The 27,657-nt window shown below is 42.2% G+C and overlaps 2 protein-coding genes across 9 annotated transcripts in view; one reads left to right on the plus strand and one right to left on the minus strand.

Annotated features, from left to right (window-relative positions):
* ANKMY1 (ankyrin repeat and MYND domain containing 1) overlaps window positions 1-12,468 on the minus strand; it is a 53,962-nt gene extending 41,494 nt beyond the window's left edge. For 6 of the 7 annotated variants that reach the window (XM_043522181.1, XM_043522180.1, XM_043522176.1 and 3 more), the window contains exons 1-3: window positions 12,221-12,468; window positions 10,528-10,825; window positions 618-764 (exon numbers count right to left, since the gene is read on the minus strand). In XM_043522181.1, the coding sequence (XP_043378116.1) occupies window positions 618-764; window positions 10,528-10,825; window positions 12,221-12,243 (468 nt within the window). In that variant the 5' untranslated portion in view covers window positions 12,244-12,468. Of the gene's footprint in view, window positions 1-617; window positions 765-10,527; window positions 10,826-11,957; window positions 12,149-12,220 lie in introns of those variants that run through there. The other variant, XM_043522177.1, reaches the window with a different exon arrangement.
* An 11,137-nt stretch (window positions 12,469-23,605) lies between these two features.
* Window positions 23,606-27,111, plus strand: DUSP28 (dual specificity phosphatase 28). Of its 2 annotated transcripts, XM_043522300.1 has the most exons (3): window positions 23,606-23,739; window positions 24,753-24,987; window positions 26,154-27,111. In XM_043522300.1, the coding sequence occupies exons 1-3, from the start codon at window positions 23,711-23,713 to the stop codon at window positions 26,295-26,297; spliced, it is 408 nt and encodes a 135-aa protein (XP_043378235.1). In that variant the 5' UTR covers window positions 23,606-23,710; the 3' UTR covers window positions 26,298-27,111. The 2 variants fall into 2 exon arrangements, with proteins under 2 accessions (XP_043378235.1, XP_007064620.2); XM_007064558.3 differs by lacking the exon at window positions 23,606-23,739 and having other exon boundaries at window positions 24,640-24,987.
* The last annotated feature ends 546 nt before the right edge of the window (window positions 27,112-27,657 follow it).

The raw sequence follows: 27,657 nt of genomic DNA on the forward strand, positions 1-27,657 counted from the left end.
TCCCACTCCCACCCATGCAGACAACAGTGGCAGCCTGGCCCTCTGCTCCCCAACTCACCCACATGGCCTGAAAAAGAAAACAGCAACACCTACTCTGCTCTCCTGCTCCCTCAACATGAAAACAAAAACAATACAGACACCTCCCTTCCTCTCTCCCCTCAGGCCTTTGCTGCCTGGTCGCTTCCTTCTTATAGGAGCATAACACCAGGGCCACTCTGCTCCCAAGTTTATCGCTACCTTCAGAGACAAGAACGTGCAGCTCCAGCTGTCCTGTTCCCTGCCCATCAACAGACACACTCCAAAGTAATATCTGCTTTGGGCACATGGTTTTTGAAGCTCTGGCTCAATTGAGGCTCCTATTTGTGGTCATTTCTGTAAAAGGCATGAATTAGAGCAACTACTTTAGAAGCTTAAAGCTTCTTTTTTTTTTTCCTTGTTGGTATTTTATTACCAGAGTGCAAATTTTAGCCATTAATGATCTACACATACTTCAGAAACACATTCCAGCCTTCACACCCGTGCTTCGTGAGAAAGCCACAGAGACAATGATGGCAGCACAAACTCATATTCTGTTAGTGCTATCAGTCATTAGAATACATTCAATTTCATCCTGTTACCTGATAGTTTCTGCCACCCTTGAATTCCATGGTCCCATATCCTTCTTTATGGCTAAGATAAAATGATCCGGTAAATTTGGAACTCTCGGGCCAAAAGTACGTCCCTTTGCCATGGCGATGGTCCTTGTAAAACTGCCCCACATACCTCTGCAATGCACCAAAAAAAAAGAGGAAAGTGATACAGCTGAGGGAAGAGAAATAAGTGGCTTGTAATTGTTCTTCACTACAATGGCGCAATACTAGAGAAGACGCCCACACAAGATCTTGGTATATACAGAGTGTCAAGCCATTGTGCATCTTTGGAAAACTAGCCAAAATCCTGATCCCATTGAAGCCAATGAAAAAACTCCCCTCAAGTTCAACTAGGCCAGGATTTCACCTACTATTTTTCCAGTGACATATGGTAGGGCCTGTAACTCCCAACACTTTAGAAGGAGATAAGTCCAAATGTTCACACATTCAAGTGCCCCAAGTCACAATGGGACACAGAGTAAGCCAGTAGCTATTTAAACGCTCAGCAGCTGACCCAGCTCTTTTGTGTGTACATATGAAATAGGGAGGTATTGAAGTTGCAGTACCAGGGAAATCCAGAGTATCCACAGAAACATATGTTTGGCTCAAAATCAGGTGCCCATGCTATAAATGTATGCCCAGTTGCAGACCAGAGACGGGTCTGCCTGGAGCAGCTGTCTCCAACTTACTTACTCTAACCTGGAGAAGCCCTGTGTTGAAAGAGACATCACCCCAGGCCCTTCATCCTTCACAGATCTCTCCCTGGCAGGTCAGTCATCTGTCCATCACCCTGTTCTCTCCTATCAGATTCCCAGGCCACTAACCCCTGGAAGAAGGAGCCTCTGCTCCCCCACAGCTATTCTTAGAAGGCCCCAGGTACACAGTTGACCCTGAATCCTACTATAAAGTCCTACAGTTTGTTCCCACTGGAGCTAGACTAAGCCAGAGGGACCTGCTGGCTCCCTCTAGTGTGCAATCCTGAGAAAACAGTCCCTGTACCTCCAGAGAGTCCAGTCTAACAAATGAAGTGTGAATTGGTGGGTAGGACTTTCACCGTAACAGCTGTTAGTCAAGGTAATACATTTTTATACACGGATACATGAGAAGGGGAGGTAAAAATCTGGTTACAATTTTAACATTGAACCTACCTATTCTTCTAATATAACCACCATATTAAAAAAAACAAACAAACAAACAAACAAAAAACCCCTAATTGAGCCTCCTCGTTTTTGTAGGGGGATAAACCTCAATATTGATGAAAAATGATTAATGAAATTCTAATATATAGAGCTTCTGCATCCCTAGCAGGTGTATATCTAACCTGTTTCTTAAAAACCTCCAATGACGGAGATTCCACTACCTTCCTAGGTAATCTATTCCAGTGCTTACCTACCCTTACAATTAGCAAGTTTTTTCTCATGTCTAACCTAAATCTTCCTTGCTGCAACTTAAGCTGATTACTTCCTGTCCTATCCTCAGTAGATAAGAAGAACAATTTATCACCCTCCTCTTAATAACAACCTTTTATATACCTGAAGACTATGTCCCCTACCGCCAGTCTTCTCTTCTCCAGACGAAACAAACCCAATGTTTTCAATCTTCTCTCATGGGGCATGTTTTCTAGACTTTTCATCATTTTTGTTGCTCTCCTCTGGACTTTCTCCAGTTTATCAACACTTTGCTGAAGCGTGGTGCCCAGAACTAGACACAATACTCCAGCTGAGGCCCTATCAATGCTTAGTAGAGCGGAAGAATTACTTCTCATGTCTTGCTTACAATACTCCCGCTAATACATCCCAGAAGAATGTTCGCCTTTTTGCGACAGTATTACACTGTTGAGTCATATTTAGCTTGTGATCCACTATAACCCTCAGATCCTTTTCAGCAATACTCCTTCCTAGGCAGTCACTTCCTATCTTGTATTTGTGCAATTGAGTATTCCTTCCTAAGTGTAGTACTTTGCATTTGTACTTATTGAATTTAATTCTATTTATTTCAGACCATTTCTCCAGTTTGTCAAGATAATTTTGAATTCTAATCTTGTCATCCAAAGTGCTTGCAACCCTCCCAGCTTAGTATCATCCACAAACTTTGTAAATGTACTCTCTATGCAATTATCCAAATAATAGATGAAGTTATTGAATAGAACTGGACCCAGAACAGATCCCTGTGGGATCCCACTCAATATAACCTTCCAGTTTAACTGTGATATCTATTCTGAGTACAGTTTTCCTGCCAGTTGTGCACCCATCTTATAGTAAGTAGGTTTGTCTAGTCTATATTTCCCTAGTGTGCTTATGAGAAGGTCATGTGAGACAGTATCAAAAAGCCTTTTAAAGTTGGAGATATATCACACCTACTTATTCCGCCCCATCCAATTCATGTTGACTTCACCTTTTGCCCAAGTGCAGCTTGTTTATACAGGTGAAGTCCAGGCTCCCTGGCTACTATCCAAGGACCTGTATACATGGAGCAGTAATACGGACTACAGGGGTGTGACTTCTAAAGCACACTAATGTGTTGCGCATTAATTGGTCCAGGTAGACCCTGCTGGTGAAAACTAAAGATTCCCCAGTGCATTTTAATGTAGTGCTCTTTGAAACAGCACTACATGTATATACAAAGAGAAAGCCCTGAAAACACCCAGTTTTTGGACATTATGTAGAATTCAAAAATTGTGAAAAATAACTCCAGAAAAATGAAATTAATAAACTCAAAAAACAGAAGCCCCATGACAGTTTTAGTTTATTACAAGCTCACCTTGACTGAATTTTAGAAGATACCTACATGTTCTTGGACAATAGGATAGATCACATTCTTATGTTTTGGGGCGTTTATTAAAGTATGTTCAAGCTAACTAACAAAACTAGGAAACCTCTGCAGGCACAAAAGGTGTCAAGGAGAATGAGATCTCCTGGGCTGTGAAAGCATATTTCACCAGACTCTTAAATGCAGCTTTAACATTTCTGTTTGGCTTTAATATAGTATATTCTGTCTGAAGGACTATAAAAATGTTGACTATTGTGATTTTTTGCCATGAATACAGTGTTTGGTAGTAGTTCTCGGTTGCAAATAGTGGGTGAAGATACTGCAGATTGTAATCTTGAGAGACATTTGGTTTAAAGTTAAAAACCACCAGGAATGTCTTCTCAAAGACCAGGCACCTCCCCATTCTTAAAGAATGTCTTTTCCTAGGACCTAACAGAAAAAAGTGACACATAGCATGTAGTATATCAAGGCTACAAAACTATGTCAAAAGCCTCTTTATCACCCCTTGTCTCACCCTCCTCATTTCAAAGAGGAAAACCTAAGATTTCACACACACACCCATTTAAAGAACTCTAGAATATTCTTATTGACCCCAATTCCTTTGATAAACATTCTGAAAGTCTTAATTCTTTTAATGATAAGGAAAACATATATAGTTGGGAATTGTTTTAAGAAGTTCTTGGTTACTCAACACAATGAAACGTAAAACCTTTGTTCAGTCTTTAAATACTTTAAATGGTATTAGTTTCTTTGGTGTAATCTGCAAATGTTTTCTATTTAAATCCAATTATCTAATGTTATAACTGAGTATTTAGCTCACCTTTAATCATAGCATCCCTTAAGGCGTAGTACAAAGACAATCATTAAGGGACAATTAAGAGAGATAGTCATTAAGATATGGCTTACCATATCTTGTTTCTCTTTTCTGAGTAATTTGGGGATAAAATTACTTGGTGCTCAACACCTTAAAACATACCATTCTCCCCTATATGATGTTTCTACAATTTCTGGTGCATCAAAGCACCAGATGGCTTGCTAATGTCCCACTGATATGTGGACTATGTTGTGACTATCCTCAGTAAAATTATTATAGTGCAGACAAAATGACTGGTTAGTTTGGGGATTAGTAATAGAATATGACATGGATCCCTTCACTTCTAGGTCACCAATTTGAGTCCTGCCTTAATTGACAGAGACTAAAAATCATTACCCTCCATGAAACAAATCATTGATGCCTGTCCAGTAGGAGCTGAACAGAGGTATGCATCACCAAAGACACTGAGCCACCACTACAGGCATTAACTGACATTTGTTGGCACTCTCAGGAGAAAGATAAAGGACCAAATGGGGTCTTTGAGAAGGTCCTTGCAGGTCAAGGGTGAGGAACATTGGTGAATGATGTGAAAAAGCTTACAGTGCCAAAGTCTGAGCCGCATCTGTTTACTAGAATGAGGTCCATTTTCTAAGGCTGGTGACATGAAGCCAGTTAAATGAACTTCTACAGAAATGCAGAGGAAACGAGTTAAATATATTCCCATTCGGGTGTTGCAGGAACTCAGGAGTGCACCTCAGATGCCCCTCTCCCCAGGTAATGAGTCCCCAGTGGAGGTTTCTGATTACATTGTTCTGACAGAATCCCCTGCTGAACAAACTACAGGGCAACATTCATGATTGCCACAGATGAAACTATGTCCAAGGGGAGCTGATAGGAAGCACAGATAAAGCCTCATATTCAAGTACTAAACCTTTCAGGCCTGCAGAACTAATTGAACTATGTACAGAGCAGTAGGGTCCAAGTACAAAACTGCCTTTGACAGTAGCATCTGCAGGAAAAGGAGAAATGAGAAGCAGATTTGGGGGCAGAGGGCTTGGGTTACCTCTGCTGGAGATAGTGAAAGTGATTCTGTTATGCTGCGGTGGTTAATCCTACAGAAGGCATTCAACTGTACAGAGAAAGGAACAGTGAAAAGAAGAGAGTTGAGAAAAAAGCTAAGAGCTAGGGATTCTCCTGAAACACAGCCTAAGGAACAACAGAGAAACAAAGGTGAAATTCATTGAAAATCAGGAGGTGAGACCCAGCCCAAGGACCCCAAAAAAGAGCAGAGTACGGAATTGTCCATGCAAAGCTAAGAGTGAAATACCCCAGCAGACAGCAAGTGAACAGGCCAGGGGAAAATGAGCATTTAAGACTGACAAAATGGAGTGACCCAGTGAAGCACAAGAAGTGTCCAAGAGCAACCAGGGAAGGAGCAACACAGGGAGTCTGCCAAGAGCAGAGAGGGAAAAGAGCACTGCATGGCCAAAGGGAACGGAGCATCTGCAGGCTGATCTCAAGGAGGGGACCTAGAGAGAACATAAGAGAAAACAATTATAACTCTGATTTCATTCTTTACTCTCCCTGATCCAGAGAAAGGGTTAATAGGTAAGTCAATGTTCCCAAATTCATTCCTCTAAAAAGGGCCCAAGCCCTTTGGGAAGGCTTCACTTTGTACATTTAGGGCCAGTGGAAGAAAAAAGGATGGCAGCAACCAAGACTTGGATGGGGGGTCTCATGTTAAACAACACCTTTGCTATGTGCTTGGAGGAAAGGTGGTATTGAACTGTTCTTACTAATATTACATTTCTTTCCTTAAAGGAACATATTGCCACTGCAGTTTTTATAGCCCAATGTCTCAAAGAAAGAAATTTACCTTCCTGTTGGTGCTTCAAAAGATCACACAGATATGGTACAGAAAGGTACCAAAGCCTTCTAGTCACTTGGCACTGGCCACAGCCCAGGAGTGAAGTGTCATCAACCTAACAGATTTAATTTAATTCATATACAGCAAAACCTGAAAACACTGATTTATCAAATATTCTGATCTCCAAGACATCTAGTGCAACAAATCTCACAGATTCTTAGACAGATGACACTGAGGTGAGTGAGGTAATATCTTTTATTGGACCAAATTCTGTTGGTGAGAGAGACAAGCTTTCGAGTTTTACACAGAGCTCTTCTTCAGGTCTGGGGATTTCTAATAATTTCTAAGTTAGTTTTCCTCAGGCAGGCAGCCATTTATGTAGGTTTGCCAGGCATCTATTTTTCCACTGGAACACCCAGTCGAAAAGGGACCTTGGTGGCTCCGGTCAGCACTGGGGACCAGGCCACAAAGTCTGGTCGGCAGTGAAGCAGGGCTGAGGCAGGCTCCCTACCTGCCCTGGCTCCACGTAGCTCCCAGAAGTGGCCAGCATGTCCAGCACCTAGATGCAGGAGCTGCCACTGGGAGCTGCAGGGGAGGCGCCTGTGGGTGCGGGCAGCGCAGAGCCCCCTGGCCCATCCACCTTGGAGCTGGACTTGCTGGCTGCTTCCGGGAGCCACCTGAGGTAAGCGCTGCCCGGAGCCCACAGCCCTCTCCCCTCCCACACTCCAAACCCCTCAGCCCCACCCCAGAGCCCCCTCCTACACCCCAAACCCCTCATCCCCGGCCCCACTCCAGAGCCCGCACCCCCAGCAGGAGCCCTCACCCCCTCCCACATCCCAACCCCCTGCCCCAGCCCAGTAAAAGTGAGTGAAGGTGGGGGAGAGCGAGCGGCAGAGGGAGGGGAGCCTCGGAGAAGGGGTGGGGCCTCAGGGAAGGGCGGGGCAGGGGTTGGGGCAAGGGTGTTCGGTTTTGTGCAATTAGAAAATTGGCAACTCTACATATATGAGAAATTTCTCAAGAAATCTTTTTCACATCTAATTTAACAGGGTCAAAGTCCATCTTATAAGAAATAGCAAGTTATGACTAACTGCATAGAAACTCCAACAGCTCCATGATAATGTTCAGTATATTCACAGAAAAAAGGAAAGAGAAATGTTAATTTTTATGTTTTCACAAGGTATGAACACACCACCTTTATAATATAAGGCAGATAGACACATCCTCCACTAGGCTACATCCATGGGAAATTACAGTGATTAAATTAGCAAGAGAACAGCTCACCTGATCAATGAGTGCAACAGAAACACATTGAGAATTACTAACATTAATAAAAATGGAGCACAAGAGATAATGTTCAAACAAGGCGAGTTCCCCACTCCAATCCAGGATCTATCTGCTTGCAAAATTTCATTAAAATTAGACTTATTACTGTATATTAGTTTTTACTTCAATCAAAAGTAGTGGTTCTGCAAGGTGCTCAGCATATCTCTGAATTGGAACTAAAATTAATTTTTTTGCTAAATGATTAAATGTAATTACACATCAAAAATGTAGTGATCTATTGGACAAAGGGAAGAGATATAAACAGAATACACTCTTAACTAGATTTGAAGTCACTAGCTTTGAAATAGCCAATAAGCTACACAGTAGCCGGCAGCCATGGAAATTTTACGTATTATTATCAGGAAAAAATATATTGAAAATTGCAAGAAAAAATAAAGAAAATACGGGTTGCAGTGTTCAGGCCGTTCTCTAGTTCACAGCAAGACCTACATGCTTGCACATATTACTTGATTTATGGGACAGACTAGCCCTGCAGGTGGTTAGAAAAATGTATGTTTGCTCTTGCAGGGTTTTCTATGAGGCTTCCCCTTACAGGGAAATGACTAGTGGGCCTACAGAGTTACAGGGGCAAAGCCTCTCAGCCATGCAGGCTCTGGAGGCACAGGGAGAAAGGACTCCCTAGATCTACAGAGCCAGGAGCCATCTCCATGGACAGTGGCCCCTCCTTTCCCTCCCCCAACTCACTGGGCCTTCCACTCTGCTACAAGCTGCAGGGACTTCTCCCATGTCTCATTCTTTAGTAACATTAGGCGCTTAGTAAATATTCTCATTGTTATTTATACCACTTTACAGTTTGAACACATGGACAAATGCTAATCATTTGTCACAGCATCCGCATGAGGTAAGCAAGTGTTACACTCATTTTTAAAGCATAAACAGACATCTTATGATTCATTCTCACACTACTTGTTTGCATAACAAGAATGCTACTATACCTATTTACAGACAGCGAAACCAACACAGAGACAAACAGCCTGATCCTGTGCCCGTGCATATCCAAAACTACCAGCAAAGCTGTTGGGATATCTGGGTGTGCCGGGAGCATAGGATAGGGACCTAACTGACGTACTCAGAGCCGTACAGCAAGCCAATGACAGAACTATGATTAGGACACAGAGTTCCTAGTTCCCAGTCTCAGCCAATAGAAAATACTGCTTTATTAGAGCAGTACTGGCTACGCCCCAGGTCCTAGATCAGGGCCCCATTGTGCTAGGCACACAACAACAAAAAATGGTTCTTGTTTCTCCATCGCAATTTCTGATGTAAATATCTGAGGGCATTTTAATAAGTTTCACAATTTCAGCAGGTACCACTAAGTGAACCTGGCATCTTCCCACCACAATGCAACCATCTTCTAATATGATAAATCTATAGATACTCAGACTGAGGCCATGCTAAACCTTAAAAGTAATAGAACAAATTGATTTACCTGCAACCTTGAACCCTGTTTCATTTTTACTGTTATTATATTACTAACCAACAGGTGGAGAGACAGAACCACTCTAAGAAGTAACAGTGTGACATTGAGAGTTCTCGACTGTTGTAATGTCCCACCAATGAAAATATAAATATGAGAGTAAAGCACCTGTTTCACCTCTTCTTGCTTATTTAAAAAAAAAAAAAAAAAAAAGCTGGATCTATCTATCTAGTTCGGTGTAAGTAAGAGTATCAGAAAGATGCAAGTGTATGTAAACATTTGTATTCGTAGCATGTTTCCTTATACTTCTTCACTAGATGGTTTTGCAAAAGTAGACTGTCTAGAATATTACAACTGTATAACAGGGGTAAATTTGCGATTATGTTTGACTAATCCACTGCACAATAAACGTTTTGAAATTCTAGTCACACAAAGTCAGACCAAGTATAAAATGCCAGTATCAGTGAGAGAAGGATTTATTCAATGTAATATTTCTCCATAGCAGACACGAATTTGAGCAAACTTCCCAAAGGACTAGAAGTATTAACTTTTAGAGCATAGTTCTCCAGCAAAAAGTAACATATGGGATGATCTCAATCCCATTTAGAGTAATCAGACTGGTATAGCAAAAAGGCACTGCTCAACAACACAACTTCCTATATTAAATTCAAGACAAAGAAGTAGATGTTGGATTTTTAGAATGGACTATGAAAGGAGAATACAGTAGGGCAACTAGAGGAACGAATGTTCAAGCCCAAAGTGCAAAAGGACAGTATGAAAGTCAAGGCCTAAAAGATGAAACGTTGGCATGATCAAACTGCTAGCGCTCAAAGGAGGAAATACCATAGTGAAATCTTGATTTCTTACTAAGATGGCTGATACTGCACAGAAATAAGATAATATTTGATAAATGTCATTGATGGTAGCCTACAAGTAATGTCAGGTACATAAAATGACTATTAGCCAAACTTATATTGGCATTAACAAAATGATGGCTGAATATCAGATTGTAAACTAATTTCCATCCTGCCTTAAAACTGAATTAATGTTTAAACCTTAAAAGCTCTTCTTCCAATATTAAAACTACAAGCACCAAAGCAAATGCAAACTAGCTTACAATTTCTGATATTTGGATCCCACGCAGTTAATGTTTCATTCTGTAACTATTTGGCAACACAGTGGCTTCCAATAGGAGATACTGACATACCTATTTTATGTTAAAAGAAAAGGAGTACTTGTGGCACCTTAGAGACTAACAAATTTATTTGAGCATATGCTTTCGTGAGCTACAGCTCACTTCATCTTATGCTCAAATAAATTTGTTAGTCTCTGAGGTGCCACAAGTACTCATTTTCTTTTTGTGGATACAGACTAACACGGCTGCTATTCTGAAACCTATTTTATGTTAATAACTTTAACAGAACTCCCAGTTTTAGCATGAGGAGTAGTGCTTGCTGAACTTTCAGCATACTGTGTTGTGCACCATATATGCAGCATTTGTAAAAGGCAAAAATATACATCCTATTTGTCAGGCAGAGACTTATTTATTTATTACACCTTTGTATATTGATTTGAAGAGTGAGAAACTTACCAATGTGTCTTCCTTAACATCATTATGTACAAATCAAACCTGCCATCAGATAGACATGCACTTAATGTAAATTTTAAATAGAATAAACCAGTTTACCTCACCATTGACCCATGAGAATTCTCCATAACCAAGCTTTAGATCAAACCCAAATTCCCCTTTGTAACTGGAACCATCTGGCCATTCCTGAATGCCACTTGTAAGTATGATCCTATTACTGCTAATGTCATCTTCAGTCAGTTTCACTAACTGTTCACCATCTTCTTGCATCTGAGATTCTTCTTCTTCATCCAAGAGACTGGAACCTTGTTCAACATCATCTTCTGATTCTTCTTCTCTGATCAGACTAGAACCTTGTTCATAATCACCTTCTGTATCTTCTTTGATCAGCCTGAAACTACACTCAGAAGAGACACAAAATTCAAATCAGAGTCCCAGACTAACACCATATGAAGCTGCAACTATTTTGCTTCACACAGAATAAAAAAATCTAACTCCAATATAACCATTCCAAACACACACTGTTTACTGCGCAATACCTAATACTGATGGTATATAAAATCAAGGAACACACTGAAGGCAGAGGAAAAATATTATTCCAGAAGTCCAGACTAAATAGGCTGCACCTCTATAATGGGCCATTTTATAGAACGAGAAGAATAGGTCTTCTTGTTAATATAAATGAGTTAATCAAACATAGGAGATATGTATGAAAGTGATGACAAACGAGTAAGTACTTTGGATAACCATTTCAATTTAGTACCAAAGTAAAAGCAACACAGAGCTGAAGGTATACACTTCTCACAAACCCCATTGCAACTGGTGAAGCATGGCTCCCATCCCAAACACATACAGTCAAACAAGCTCTAAGAATATAAGAAATGCAGATTCCTTTGACAATGCACTTTTAGAACACATTCATCATTAACACCTGCCACCGACAAACCGAAATACTATGTGTATATTCTCCCCCCCCCAACACATACACATACAAACTCTCACGTACATCATGACATACCCAACACCCTCACATGTACAATCCCACTTTCACATCACACCCCAGGGTACCGTCCTACTGGCAGGCATCACACCCCTGAACACATGCACTTCACACACCCCATGCATAGGGTTGCAAACCCTCCAGGATTCTCCTGAAGTCTCCAGGAATTAAAATTAATCTTTAATTAAAGATAATGTCATATGATGAAACCTCCAGGAATTCATCCAACCAAAGTTGGTAACCCTACCTATGCATGGAGCATGGCACATGCATGTACACAGACTCAAAGTTCCTGCACACCCTCTGACACATGCATGTGAACACACAAGCACCCCAATCCCTGCATACACACATACTTCACACATCCCACATATGTACACACACACTTGGAATCCCTGTATACAACTGCACTTCCCCATGTATATGCTCTCCAAGCCCATGCACACATTCCAAGCTCCTGCACACACATTCTCTACCACCTACGTGCACGCACACACACAAACACCCCAACCCTGCCATACACACGTACTTCACGTGCATTCATGTGTATGCATGGATTCCGCGCTCCTGGACACACATGCACGCTCCCACGCGTGGGCACACGAAAACTCCAAGTCCCTGCGCACACACAAGTACTTCACATGTCCATTCCCACACGCTTGTGCACACACACACACTCCAAGCCCCGGCACGCACAAGTACTTCACACAACACACACACTCTGCGCTCTCTGCCCTTCGCCCAAGCTGCAGGCCTGGGCACAGGAAACCCCGAGCTCCCCCCGACACCCACCCAGCAGCGGCAGGTGGCTCCATCAGCCCGTCCCAGCGCAGCCCCGGCCAGCGCCGCGGGCCCGACCACTGCTGGGGCGGGGGCGCGAGGGAGCAGCGGTCCCGCGGGGAGGAGCGGCGAGTCCAGCATTAGCCCCAGCGCGGCGGGGGATACCGAGCTACTAGCCGCCGCCCGCCGGCTCCAGCACAGGGCGCTCCAACCCCCCCAGTCTCCCGAGTCCACATGGACTGTGCCAGAGTCCGGGTTTCCATGGAGACCCAGGTGTGTGTTTGTGAAACTGGCCTCTCCCTTGCTTGCCATTGGCCCCCCCCGGCCCAGCAAGCCCCGCCCCCACCCAGTGCTGGCCGCTGGCCGGGCCCGCCAGTGCTGCGAGGGGAGCGGCGCTTCCCCGGTGCGGGGAAGTTTGGAACAGAAGTTCATTTATTACACTACTAGGGGGATGGACAGATTTAATGATGGCACAAAACTACGCACTGAAGGAATATTCAGCAGCCATTATTTTATTATTTTTAACTTCACGCCCACATGAAAAAGTTTTCTATTCCCCGGCTTATTCCCAAATGCCTCTCGCTCTGGCTTATCAGTGCCATCTCTAGAAAACTGGAGCCCTCTTTTTAACCCCTGCTGCCCCATTCAACTTCCTGAGTTCTCAGAAAGCAGGAAACCACGCACCCCATGCTCTACCTTCTGGGAGGGCATGAAGGGGCATTCCAGACATAGCCGTTGGTTCTCCAGGCCAAGATTTGGGAGCAGAGAGCATGACAAAAAATGAAAAGTGTAACACCTTCTCCTTCAGGTAACAAAGGGCAGGTGGAGAGAGAAAACCTCTATCTGCTGCTGCTTTTGCTCTCTCTGTTGAGTCTGTAGATAACAGTGCCGCCTCCCAGATTCTCTTGCAACTGCAGACTAGAAAGTAAAGCCTCAAATTCTTAGGTTGCTAGGAAACCATACATGATTCCTTAGTAGGGCAAGGAGAGGTCATAGTTACTCAGCATGCATGTGGTCTATCCTTAGTGTGATGTCATTATTAGGTTAACACGGGCCATTTTTTAAAGAAAACTCACAGCATTAGATTTTCAACTAGTAATAAACAATCCTACTAATTAATTTAGGTTAAATCCTGTTTAAGTTACAAGAGTACTGCTACTGAAGGTGGGGAGATTGCTCACAAGAGTAAGGCCAGTAAAATTTCTCCTTCAGTCTTAATTGTGGACAAGAGCTTGTGGGGGAAAAGATATTTTTTTTAAATGCAGGGTGTGGGGTGGGGAGCCAATTCAAATGTAAGAACAGTTCCAGGTTGGTGAACTGCTTTGAAAGAGTACTTGAGTTTATAACATTGTACATTAATAATCCCTTTTTTATTCTCTATAAAAGTTTACAATCCCAAAATGAATCTCTGACATTCCACTTGGAATTACTTTGTAAAAAGCTATAATCTCCAGAGTCAAAGTTCATGATGGAAATCCATAAGAGTGAGTCTATCAGGAGAAGAGACCAGCAAACCGGTAATAATCTAAAACCATTAGATCTGCATTAAATATCAAGGTGAGAGGCACCCTGTAAATATCTGAGATAGACTTACTATATAAGATGCAGTTTCAATGTACAATTAGCAATTACTTCATTCAGAAATCAAATTGTTTTTATTACTGAGCAGAGCATTAAGTATAAGTCAAAATCATATTACTTCATTTGCTATTAGAAGAAAGGGAAAAATTTCCACTAAAAAGTTACTACTATATGTGTTTCACTACTATGAGTAGTGAAACACATCCTTTTGTCCAAAATTTTGGAATTTAAGATGGGGAGAGAAACAAAACTACTCAAGGTTTGGAAGAACAAATCATAACAATAAAAGCATCTTTTTCCAGCTCCAGGGAGGTCTGCAAAGGAAAGTAGTGAATCATCTGTCAAACATTCACGGACATCAGAAGTTTCATTTAAAGTAGGAGTACCGATATCTAAGTTGGCTGAGACTCAGAAAAGAATAAAGAAATCAAATCAGCAGTAAAACCGAACCTTGCTAAAATACAACAGCTAATAGAGCCTAAGCCAAAAAAAAGTTCTCACTTATGAAAAATTTATTAAAAGCTGAAATATAAAAATTAAATTTCAGTTTAGAAATATAAGCTGCTTAATACAGAGGAAGTCCAATGAAAAATTAAAAGATATTTTGATGGCCAAGCTTCTGATAAAGGAGTATGAAGTGGGAAATCAGGAACTTGTGTCGTATGTCTCAGTTAACCAGCTCTTTCCAAAAGCCAGTTGGGAGGATCCCTAATATACAATGGACAAGACTAGTCCATCAGTATACCTGTTTTGGGTATAGGATGAAAAAGGGGTGGTGAATCAATGGTTGCACGCTATGCAGCTGAAACCATGTGGAGCAAAGGACAGAAGTGAATCTACTGATGTAAAAAGAGGAAAGGAGACTATTTCTTTTGTTTCAGGCGTTGATCACCATAAGAGGCATAATATACACTGTGTTGGGGTCCGTGGGATTCGGGATACAGCAGAGGAACAAGACAGTGATAGTACATGAGGGAAACTGCCACCCTAGCCTTATGATTCCTAGGTAATCATGCAGGAAAACCTATAGTGTTCTGGTACTGACTGAACTGCAGCTAAGGTGGAGGATCCTGCAGCACAAGCAACTCGCAGGAGCTGGGACTTGGACTGTGGGACCTAAAAGAGGCTGTGTGTTTAAATGGGATGGTAATGGCTAACCTAACCATTTATAGCATGCAGCTAACACATGCTGGAAATATTACAGTTACTTTAGCAGATCATCGAACTACTGCCCATGAATCCACCTACCATGCCAGGAAAATGATTGAGACTTTGACCTTCTCTCTGAATGTGATTAAGGACTGGCAGAGTACCACTACCACTCCTGAACATACTAGAGTAACAATGCTTCCTACTCTGGAATTGAAGCAAGATGGTAAACCATGTCCAGAAACAGAAGCAGGACCTGGCAATGGACTAGTGATAAATCGTGAACATGAGATTATGTATAACAATGTACAGTACCAAATGATACCTGTAGCATTGAATTTAACCAATTTTATATTACCAGCTCTGTCATGCAAAATGTTATGCGCTTCTAAATGCAATTGATAGCAAAAGGGGTGCAAAATTTCAAATGATACCTGTAGCATTGAATTTAACCAATTTTATATTACCAGCTCTGTCGTGCAAAATGTTATGCACTTCTAAATGCAATTGATAGCAAAAGGGGTGCAAAATTTCAGACAGTCAATAGATGGGATGGAATTGTGGGAAATCTGGTTGCCTGAGAAGGGAAAGAGTCAGGGAAGAGAGATAAAGGTATAAGAACAGTATTAGGAGTTGGGGCATCGAGAACTTCAGCATGGACTCATATGGATATCACAGTATTGTGGGAAGAAAAATCACAAAATGAGAGTTCAATTACAAAACCTGGTAACAAAGTAAAACAAACAACAGAATGAGCATGTAGGGGAGGATTTAAAGGATGTTCAGGATGCTAGGATAACAGGTTTAGGGAAATGGAAGCAGCAATCAATGAAATGGGAAAAATCATCAACCATCCTAATGTATCAATTAGCAACTTCCTAATACAGGACCTACAGGCAGGACTAAAGGAAATTCAGGTGGGAAAGTGCCTAGGTTCATAACAAATAAGATGCTAGAACAATTGGGAAAAAAATAAAAGAAGTAGATCGATGTTGGGTTGGTAGGCACTACTAAAGGATCTATTATGCTGAGAAAAGGGGAAGCTTGATGAAACATGGATCCTTCCTATGGTACTAGCAGTACCAATGCCCACACGCCTCAGTCCATAGTACACAGGAACCTATCATGGCAGGTTACATCTTAAAGGTATATATGCCACTCATCCTCAGATTCTGGTAGGGAAGGGAAGTCTGGAAAGCTCCAGATACCTCATGTTGTTCCAAGAGGCATACTACCTCGTTATATCATTGTGATGTACTCCAAAGTGCATTGCCAGCATGTGTGTTCCCCTAAGATGAAGAGACCTGAAATAGCACGGTACAGCTGAGGCAATAGGAATAAGGTCAAGCCAAGGTTTCAAGGGCTGGATAAGGCAAATATTGTGTAATCTCTTGGATTGGACACTTCCAGTATGGAACACAAACATATTATTATGACTGGCCAGTGTTCTGCTTAGTTCCAAGAAAGGTTACTTGACTAAAGGAAAAGGTAATTTTTCCAGTTCCCCAGCATGAGGTCCACAATGTATCAGCTGATGCCCCTCTGATTGGCGCTGCCCTAGATTCTGTGCTACAGTTAGGCCAAGTCATACCACCATTACGTTTAAATGTGCAGGCCTTAATGAGCAGATGTCCAGAACATTTCTTGACCTTGGGACAGGGGAGTCGAAGTATTCAAAGTGACAAAGATACACTGGGAAATGCCACATGGTGGAAGTTAGTGTACAACATTGGGGACCGTTCATGGTATCAATGGGCTTTGTTATTGTCCAAGCCATACTCGTAGTGGTGTTAAGTGTATTTATTTGGAAGGTTAGGAGGTTGGTCAGGCAGTTGGGAAAGAAGAGATGTATCTGAAATACAGGCTTTGATGACAACCTAGAAAGGATTCCACAGCTTCTTCAAGGTGGGGAGTGTTGGGAGCGAAGGCAAACTTAGACCTGACAGAAGCATGCTGCAGATTTTAAGAGTCTGTTCTGATAACATTTAACAGCATAAGCATATGCAGAACTGTGTATGTGTAAGCAATTGCAGAATAATCATGTTTAGTGTTCTGCATGTGTCAGAAACTGCAGAGTAATCATGTTTGTGAGAACAAAAAAATGATAAAGTAACTAAAAAGCTAGAACAGACCAGTTTGAACTAACACTAAACCGGTATTGATGGGGTAGAAGAGTTAACATGGAAATCAGAGACGAATACATATGTATAAGAAAAGATAACAAAAATATATTTATAAGTTTTGTGTAACAAAAGGAAGCTGAAGCTGTATTGTCCGGTGCTGGCAGTAACTGTGATGAGATCGTCCTGATGAGCTTCCCACTTCTGAGTAACTGATCTGAGTAAAATGAGTTTTGTCTTAATAAATATTTATTAGACCCATCAGTTGAGTAAATGAACCTCAATCCAACAATCTCCATGTTCCAAAAAGATTAAAATTTACTCAAGGTGGCTCTGTTGACTTAAAAAAGAGTGGAGTGAGAGCTGTGTTTGAATAGCAGCAGAGCTTCAAGAGTGAATTCAAACCAGTGTTCATACAGGAACCATCTATTTGTTGTTTTTAAAATATTTTTACAAAATAAGAGACCATGCCTCATCCTAGTACCCTGGGCCTAATAACTAAAACAATGATCAGAAACGACTGAGCCCAGAGAGCCAGAATAAGCAGGCTCTAACAACAGACTCATGTTAATTTTTGACAGTTTGGCCAACTCTCATGATATTTGGCATTTTTCCTAACGCCCCAGTTCCTGGAGGCATGTGATTAGGTGAGAATTTCAGCATATGTGTAAATAGAAAAGTAAGTTTCTATCCTTCATGGTTGTTGAGAAAAGCTTGAAAACATTACCAAAGTATACCCTAATTGTTCAAAAACTATGACACAAAAAAGCACCCACAACTTTTTTAAAATCTCATTTCCACCTCCCTCAAAATGACCCTGTCAATGTTGCATAAGTGACTGTGAAGGGGAGGAGCTGTCACTAAAGAATGAAAGGAATATCTGAATATATATGAAAGAGATAATCATTTTAGTCTTGTTCCTGTTTCTGGAGCTTTAGACAGATGTCATGTAGGAAAGTGCTTATGTTCGAAGAGATTAACGGATTCCACATATTGCCTCTGTAAACAATCATTTATTTCATTCGGCTAAAGGCTTCTGTTTGTCAACTCATACATTTAAATATATAGAAACTCTTTTTGGTGCTTCTATCCTGTAATATATTAATTCTTGCTTCTTTTATTTTTAACCAATATCTCTGCCTATTGGATTCCACAATATATTGCACCTTTCACTCCTCCCAAAGCAGTTTATTAACAATACATACTATGTTGATTCATTTAGTGTAAGAGCACCAATCACCTTAATATGTGGGCATTATTTACAAAATGTTAAAGATCATAAAATACTATAGGAGGGGCTGGTAGTGCCATCTGTTCTTAAGGTTGCACAATTCCCATTATAAGATCCTGTTTTCAGTTGTTTATTACTTTGCCAAACTTTAATCATTTGGGCCAAAATTCTATATGCCAGGTGTCTGCCTCAGGCTGAATTTTTTTGGGAAAGCTTCAGTCAAAACAGTTCAGACATTTCCAAGAATGAGACTTGGGAAAAATAAGTTTTAAGCATGCGTGGTAGATCTAAATGTTCCAACCAGGCCGATGACCCACGGTGGTGTCAATATGATGCCACATGATGGAATTTGTTTTTTTCAGTTTGCTTTAAAAAAAAATAGGAAATTAGACACACAAAAGCTAAAAGAACATTATTAAGGCTGCAGATTGGAGCACCCAAAAGTGAGGAAATGATAGTATTAAAATTGCCTGTACAACTTGAATTCAGCCCCTTTGTGTGTATGCATTATGATACAGTCTTTAATTACATGATCACATACTATTTTTTCCACAGGATCCCTGCCTCATTCAGTGCACGGGATGGGCTTGCTCTGAGGATGAATCACAACTGTGTAAAGAAGGAGACTGTGCCTGGAAGACTTCTGCCTCATTTGTTGCAGAAGTAGTGAATGAGGCAGGGGACTGCAGGAAGGGGAAGGAAGGTCTCACGGTTAAAGTAGTTGAATGCTGCTCTGGAGAACTGGATTCTAATCCTGCCTCTGCCACAGAATTCCTGTGTGATGCCAGTGGGCAAGTCACTTAAACCACCTCTCTCCAAAAGTAAGTAAGAGCACTAGGGTGTCATGACAAACATCAAGTAAATGGATGTCTGATAGGAAATTGCAGAACTACACATTGTGGTATGAAGCTATCACTTAACTCAGCCTCTGTACCAGATGACTGGAGGATAGCTAATGTGACACTGGTTTTAAAAAAGGCTCCAGAGGCGAGCCTAACTTCAGTACCAGGCAAATTGGTTGAAACTATAGTAGAGAACCGAATTATACTGGGACACATAGATGAACATGATGTATTGGGGAAGAGTCAACATGGCTTTTGGAAAGGGAAATCATGCCTCACCAACCTTGTAGAATTTCTTTGAGGGAGTCAACAAACATGTGGACAAGTGTGATACTGTGGATATAGCATACTTGCACTTTCACAGTGTCTTTGACAACATCACACAACAAAGGCTTTTAAGCAAAGTAAGCAGTCATGGGATAAGAGGGAAGGTCCTCGCATGGATCAATACCTGCTTAAAAGATAGGAAACAAAGGGTAGGAATAAATGGTCAATTTTTACAGTGGAGATAGGTAAATGGTGGAGTCCCTCAAGGATCTGTACTGGGACCAGTGTTGTTCTACATATTCATAAATGATCTGGAAAATGGGATGAACAGTGAGGTGGCAAAATTTGCAGATGATATAAAATTCTTAAGATAGTTAAGTCCAAAGCTAACTGTGAAGAATTACAAAGGGATCTCACAAAACTAAGTGACTGGGCAACAAAATGGCAGATGAAATTCAGTGTTGATAAGTTAAAGTAATGCACATTGGGAAATGTAATCTCAATTCTACATACAAAATGATGGGGTCTAAATCAGCTGATACCACTCAAGAAAGAGATGTTGGAGTCACCATGGATCGTTCTCTGAAAACATCTGCTCAATGTGCAGTGGGACTCAAAAAAGCTAACAGAATGTTAGGAACCATTAGAAAAGGGATAGATAAAAAGACAGAAAATATCATAATGCCATGATATAAATGAAATACTGCATACAGTTCTGGTAGCTCCATCTCAAAAAAGATGTATTAGAATTGGAAAAGGTACAGAGAAGGGCAACAAAAATAATCAGCGGTATGGAACAGCTTCCATATGAGGAGCCATTAAAATAACTGGGACTGTTCATCTTAGAAAAGAGATGATTAAGGGGGGATGTGTTAGAGGGCTATAAAATAACTACTGGTGTGGAAAAAGTGAACAGGGAAATATAATTTACCCCTTCACATAACACAAGAACTAGGGCTCACCAATGAAACTAATATGTAGCAGGTTTAAAACAAATATAAGGAAGTACTACTTTACAGAATGCACAGTCAATCTGTGGAATTCATTGCCAGGGGATGTTGTAAAGTCCAAAAGTATAACTGAGTTCTGAAAAGAATTAGATAAGTTCATGGAGGATAGATCCATCAATGGCTACTAGCCAAGATGGTCAGGGATGCAACCCCATCTTCTGGGTGGACCTAAAACTCTGATTGCTAGAAGCTGGGACTGGACGACAGGAGATGGATCACTCAATAATTGCCCCATTCTGTTCATTCCGTCTGAAGCACCTGGCACTGGCCACTGTTAGAAGACAGGATACTGGGCTAGAAGGACCACTGGTCTGACCCAATATGGTCATTCTTATGATGCCATTCACACATTCTCCTTCTACTGGCCTCAATCCTATCTATTATTATCGTCACTACTGTTATTTCCATTGCTGTTATGCCACCAATACTCCAGGAGCACACTGCTTCAGGTCCACCCATTCCCAGGACTCAACGAGGTTACAGTTCCAAAAAATATCCAATAGACATGCCTTTCCCATGGCATCTGGATATCCAGCCAATCCTTCCTCCACTCAGATTATTCCCTAGCACAATCCACATAATCACCTATCTCAGTTCAATGGAAAAATGGACATAAGAAACAAGTTCCAGACATCTAACACCTATATGCTGCACAAGACCACTACTAGGCATGGGCTGGAAGCAGAACACACAAAACAACATGAACTAAAGATGATATTGATCAATGCAAGATCTGCCATTAACAAACAAGAAACAATCCATGACCACATCAGTGACAAAGCACCCAATATAAGCTGCATCACTGAGACCTGGCTGAATGACACCATGAGCCCTGTGCTAGTCCTTGTCCCCCCGCCCCCAGGATACATGGACAATTACAGACCCAGACAGTACAAGAAGGCAAGTGGCACTACATTCATCTTCTCTGCAAACATCAAATCTAAGAGAGGTGCCTAGTTAAGACAAGTTTATACAAATTAAATCTTTACACCAGTGTATGAAGTGCAAATTTTGCTCAGTACAAGCTGTGTATTTCACCCAGCTCATTGCGCCACTGTGATGGGATCCCTGGAGTGCAGCCTGGGACCATCGGACCACTGTGCCCCCTTAAGTCTCTCTGGCCTGGGCTGTCTCTCACAATGCCTTGCTAGTGACCAGCTGCAACCCCTACAGGTGCTGTTACCACTCAGCACAAGTGCATGTGGAGCTCCCGCACCCAGCTAGATTGCATGAATGCTCCCAGAGCCACTCATGAATCACACAGAGAAAAGCACCGGCCGAATCCCCCCAGCTCCCAGCACTGTACCTCAAGAAGATGCCATCTTGCACTGCTCAAGATGAGCAGTGCAAATTTATTAACTGGTTCACCACTTCATCAATGGAAAGCGGACATACACCAGCCTTTGCAGATTTGAGCAGATTTGCCTGAGCAGATTTGCCACGCACTTCAGGCAAACTCACTGGTAAAGATAAACAGTTAAACAAATTTATTGACTACAAAAGATAGATTTTAAGTGATATTAAGTGATAGGCAAAAAGTCAGAGTTCGTTAGTTACCAAAAGAAAAGAAAATATATGCACACAGTCTAAATTCTCAACCTTATTAGACTGGGCAACATCTAGATTAAGCAGCTTTTCTGACCCCACTGGATATTGCAGTTCTTAATACACAGGTTTGTCCCTTAAACCAGGCAGGTCTCCTCTGTTGGAGTCTTGTCTTCTTCTGAGTGTCTTTGTTTCTTGAAGCATAGGTGGGGGAAGGAGAAAGGCCAAGTATGGGGCCCCTGTGTTCTGTTTTATACCCTCAGTCCCATATGCTTGGGGAACAGAAGTCCAGGCATGTCTGGGGGGGCATTGCTGAGTCTCCAGGCAAGGTTGAGTAATCCCAGGTACATGGGCGTCTTCTATGTGGAGTCCCTGGTTGGGCCCCGGCGGAAGGGGGCTGATCACCTGCAGGGAATCCAGGAGGCCCAGGAGGTGCAGGAGGCCCTCCAGGAACAGTTGGGCCAGCTGGTAAGGGAACCCTGGTAAACCTCCTCAGGAATGGGTTTCAGAGGAGTGGTGGAGAGGCTGAGAGCCAGGGCCAGGAGGCCTGTGGCCGAGGGACAGACATTTATGCCTGTTTGAGGCGCGGGCATATCAAGAGGGATTGTTCCTACTGGGGTGGGGGGCCAGGCTCCTCACCCAGGAGACAGAGAGGGGCAAGTTCTGGGGACAGTCCTCTGGGTGAGGAAACCCAGGTGGCTGCCGGCCTGTGGGCAGAAGGGCCACATGCAGTGGACATGCCCAGGCCCAAGTCGGAGGGTCCAGATCCACCCTGGTGGAAGGGTGGGACCTGAGAGGGACCGAAGGGGAGCGAATGCAGCAAAGAGACGGGGAGCCTGCTGGGGCTGCCATATCCCAGGACACATTAGGAGGCACTGCCCCCTCAAAGGAGTTGAGGGTTGGATGATGGAGGTGCCTGGAGGGGGCCGCACTGGATTTGGAGAAGGCGACAGAGGCGGAGATGGCGGGGACCCAACAGAGAGTCGGGACCCAGACCATCGCAGAGCCGGTCGCCAATGGGGAAACTCAGACTGAGTGGGCCCAGCAAGAGGTTGGGGCCCAGGTGGTCCAGGAACAAGCCACCAAGTGGACCCAGACCCTGCAAGCGGGGAGTCCGGGAGACGCCGACCTACGGACGCGGCTGGAGGCCGCGGAGCTGGCCCGTCGGAAGGCAGAGGCCCAGTTCCGGGAGGTGGCCCAAAGCTGGGAGGCCACCGAGAGGAGGTGTGTGATCCTGGAGGGGTGACCCTGGAGTGCCAACTTTAGGGAGCCTGGGCCAAGAGGTCCCTCTTCCCCCAGGGGTGGGGGTTTTGAGGGGGTGTGTGTGTAGCAGGGTGGTCACCGGCTCTGGCCTTAAAATAGCCCAGAAGAGGGCTGTGGCTGGGAGCAAGCAGTTCCCAGGCTGATTTGGGGAAGCAGGCTCAGATGTGGCCACACCCCAATCAGGGCTCAGCTGGCCCTTATAAGAAGGCAGTGGGCCAGGAGCAGATAGTCTCCTCTAGCCATGGAGGGAGACAGGCCTGGCTGCTGGGGAGCGTACCATGGTACCTGAGGTGAAGCAGCACTGGGGAAGGCTAGAGGAGCTGGGAGGCTCCAGACTGGAAAAGCCCCAGGCTGCAGGCCTGGCAGATGGCCTAAGACAGGGTACTGGGGTTGCAGGGGCAGCCCATGGGTAGGCAGAGACGGCAAGTCCAAACCCCCCTTGCCTGTGATGATTGGCTTATACACTGTAGCCTGCCCCAGTGTGTGGGGGCTCAATGGTGACTGGCAGTAGCCAAAGACTGAGGTGAGGTGGGGATAGTGGGTGGGGGTTCCCCTGGGAGGGGGAGACCCAGATCTGTGGGGGTACTACCAAGGGGCACCAGGGTCTGGGAGGGACATGGGGGGCCAGTGGCAGCGAGACACTGGCCTGTAGAAGGCACTCTGGAGGCTGGAAGAGCTAATTCTCTGAGAGACCAGTAGGAGGCACTGCAGGGGTGCGTCTCACCCTGTGACATAATAATCAATATCTTTATATCATTTCTTTGCTCACTTTTTATCCATAAAGTGCAGAATTATTGAAAACTTTCATCCCCCAAACATTCTGCAAGCTTCAGAAAGCTGTGCTCAGCAAAATGGGGGTGCTGTTTTCTATTAACATTAGCATTTTACAAAATACTCCAAGCTCCTAAAAACAATCCACTGCTCCAGACTTGGTGCAATATATTCTATTTGCTTTGAGTTCATTTTATTCCTACCTGGTCAATATTTCAGGGGTTACAGTAGTATTACTTTCTGAATAAGCAGGAGTCCTGGGGCAGATTAATTTATTTTTGTGTTAAGAAACTACAAAATTGTTGAAGGAATTGGTGCTATTCAAATTTCTAAGCTGTTCTAAGATTGCTCTATGGGCTCTGCTATGTGATTTAGTTTCTCAAATGTTTCTATGCCACTAAAGAGGGCACTAGGACCTGAAGGAATCCTTTAGTTCTGGTACAGTAAGTGTAGAATAAATATAGCACAGCACAGATGGCTAAGGCACAGGACAGCAGAAACAAGCCAAAGTGCTGTTGGAAACAAACTGCACTTTCAATTAATCAGGGTTTAAGTATCATTTTGTGTTCTGCCACAGTCCTTAATGATTCTCATGGAAAGCAGCCTATGAAAGCGTCACAGGGCAATGGTGACACTCCACCCTTTGTTGCCAATGTTACAGCTCTGTAAGATCACTGATTCTTTGCTAATCAGTAATTCTAGATCAGCTTGCAACAAAGAACTCCTCACTCAAGAGGGAGTTACATTCTGTATTAATGTCTCCAGGCAGCAGCCATTCCCAGGCCTTCACCAAGTTCGAAACCTGCGGGTTCCTGTTTTTGATGACCCTTTGGAGGACTTGTATAACTATTTTGAACAGTGCAGCAATGCCATAGAGGACACAGTACGAAGTGGTGGAAAATGCTTAGTTTACTGTAAAAATGGCTGCAGCAGATCTGCAGCAATCTGCACTGCCTATCTGATGAGACACCAAAATCTCACTCTCAAGGATGCCTTTGAGGTACTGTACTCATGCTTGAAAGTTATACCTCTTATGTTTGATAAGAAATTCATTTCAAATTATGTTATGAATAATGACCCAATTCCTAAGACCACAAGAAATAAACAACATAGGAGACAGCATTCCTATCTGAAAAAAATAAGCACCTGGAGATAAAACTCTTTAAATTGCTTTACTGAACTTGGACACAAAGAAGTGCTATTGTTGATAATACTGACAAAATCTGATGTAGTTTTATAGTTGCATTTTAGTGTCCTTAGCCCATTTTATTATATATAAAAGCAGGGCAAATCATGCTTTTTTCTTTTCCAATCTTATTCACAAATTGTATGAACACTTTCAAATTTATTCACTTGAAATCCTGTGAATATTATTGGACTGTAGTTTGTAAGCAGTTTAAGAGTATTCAGCATTCCAAATTTGAGCTGTTATGATTGGACACAATCCCATGTTAACTGTTTGGTCCCTGACTGGACAAGGGAAGCTCTTAAAATTAGGCTTCTGGAACAAATACAATTACCAAGTCAAATCTTTTTTAAGAAAACACAGCAGAATAGTCAAAGAAAGTTGGCTGTTTCTGTGAACAGTCCTGATTTGCATTTGCAAATCCATTGCAAACTAACATAAAATGAGGTGTAGACAGAGAAAGCCACTCAGTGGAAAAAATCAAGCAAATCTGTGCAGATATCACTTGGCAGTGTTAATCCTGATCTCCTTCATAGCAATGTTATCTATGTAATAGCCAAACATTGCACAGAGACAATATTTATTGTTCCTGATAAACAGTCCCTTAGATACTAATAATGGCTCAACTTTGATTTGGAATGCCATCGAAGTGGGGCTCAGTCTATATGTGCATTCACCCTTGGCCTTTCTATTAGACCTACCAGAAAAGTTACTAATTAAGATGATTGTCTTGTTGATGCCACTTCACTAGGAACTGGACTAACCCTCACTTCCCTAGATACAACAGATCAGATTACTCAAAAAATGATAACATATATTCTTTGGCATATGTGAAATGTGCTTGTTTTGTATTTTTTTGCAATTATTCCCACATAAGTATCAAAATCAACTTTCTCAGAGGTCTTGGGGAGGGGGGAAATATCTTGCCTGATTTCCTGCACAATTTCTACTACACATGCAATGTTTGTCACTTCTTCTAGACTGTGAAGACTGCCAGACCAGGAGTAGAGCCCAACACAGGATTCTGGTCTCAGCTGCAGAGATATGAAGAACATTTACAGATGCAGCATCAGTTGGGTCATTCTTCTGAAAAAATGATTTCTTCCAAATATAATTCTGATTAATTTTTTTTTTTTCAAAGTTAAACACAATTGCTTCTGAAAGGCCTGGCAGGGCTGCAAAACCAACTAGAAGAACATAATACATCCAGCCTTCTCTATGTATTTTTGAGGTTTGCATGACATTCAGATTCTGCAGACTTTAAAAAAAAAAAAAAAATTCTAACCTTTATGGGTGCAAAGATAATCTTCCAAATATGAACAGTGTAACCAAAGCAGTATTATTTTCCCCAATCCTGTAAAAACCTACAACAATGACATGAGGTGTTAATTTCCTGATTCTCCATTCAGCTCAGTGGGGTGCTAACTTTAAATACTTAGTCTTCATTAGGCTTTAACTATTGATCATTTTAGCAGATGAAAAGGGGTAGGAGAGCAGCCCACAGGTGGTGGAAATTGCTGCAGGGAAAAAGGTACAGAGTGAAGCAAGGAAGAGAAATGAAGAGGGACAAACGGATAGGGAAGGGAAAAAAGTGGCCCTGTCCTAATGGTGAGCATGTTTTCCCTTTTGAGTGATCCTAAATATGACAATAGGATACTGAACAAATAACTTTTCATTACTACATACAGGCTATATTCTACCCTTGATCTTGGTACAAAGCTCCCAATGACATCAGTGAGAGAACTACTGTGCCTAGAACAGTATATAGTTCAAATCTGTACCCCATCCATTGGGCAATAATTAAGAGTGCAATCTGGCCTCTCCACAAAATAAATTTGACAGCCCTCACCTACTTGTTCATGGGTAGGTCTAGAACTAGAATAGAGGGGCATTGTAGACCACAGGCTGAATACTGGCAGAGTTCTGTGTGGGATCTTACACAGCTACTGCTCATTCTATGCCTGAATTAGCTGAGTTTCCTTGTTTTCAGCAGTACTGAAATATCCATCACAATATTAAAACAATTAAAAGACACAAAGGGGAAGAAACTGGCATTATAATGTAATCTCCATCCATTCTATTACCATTTACTAAACCAAATGAGTTTTAACAGTCCCCAAACTGACTTACTGAATAGATCACCACGGTATAAAAACATTCTATATCACACATACAAAACAGTGTTTCTGCTAAGAGCCCTTATATGATTTCATAGGAAATATGTTATCTGGGTACATTGGAGACAGATAAAATTTACAACTTGGGCTACATTTAAATTTAATCATGGGGCTCAGAATCGACAAAAGTAGAGGATTATTTTATTGAACTGTTTTAATACATTTGAAATTTAAAAAACAATTATGAAAGCTGTAAAACTGTCAATGTGAAATTTAATTTGGCATTGCTCAGCAAACCAATGTAATTTTTACAAAGGTTAGCTAACCTTTAATGACTAAATGCTTATACAATACAAAGGGTGTTCCC

This window comes from Chelonia mydas, chromosome 9 (genome assembly GCF_015237465.2).
Source record: "Chelonia mydas isolate rCheMyd1 chromosome 9, rCheMyd1.pri.v2, whole genome shotgun sequence".
Classification (NCBI taxonomy): domain Eukaryota; kingdom Metazoa; phylum Chordata; order Testudines; family Cheloniidae; genus Chelonia; species Chelonia mydas.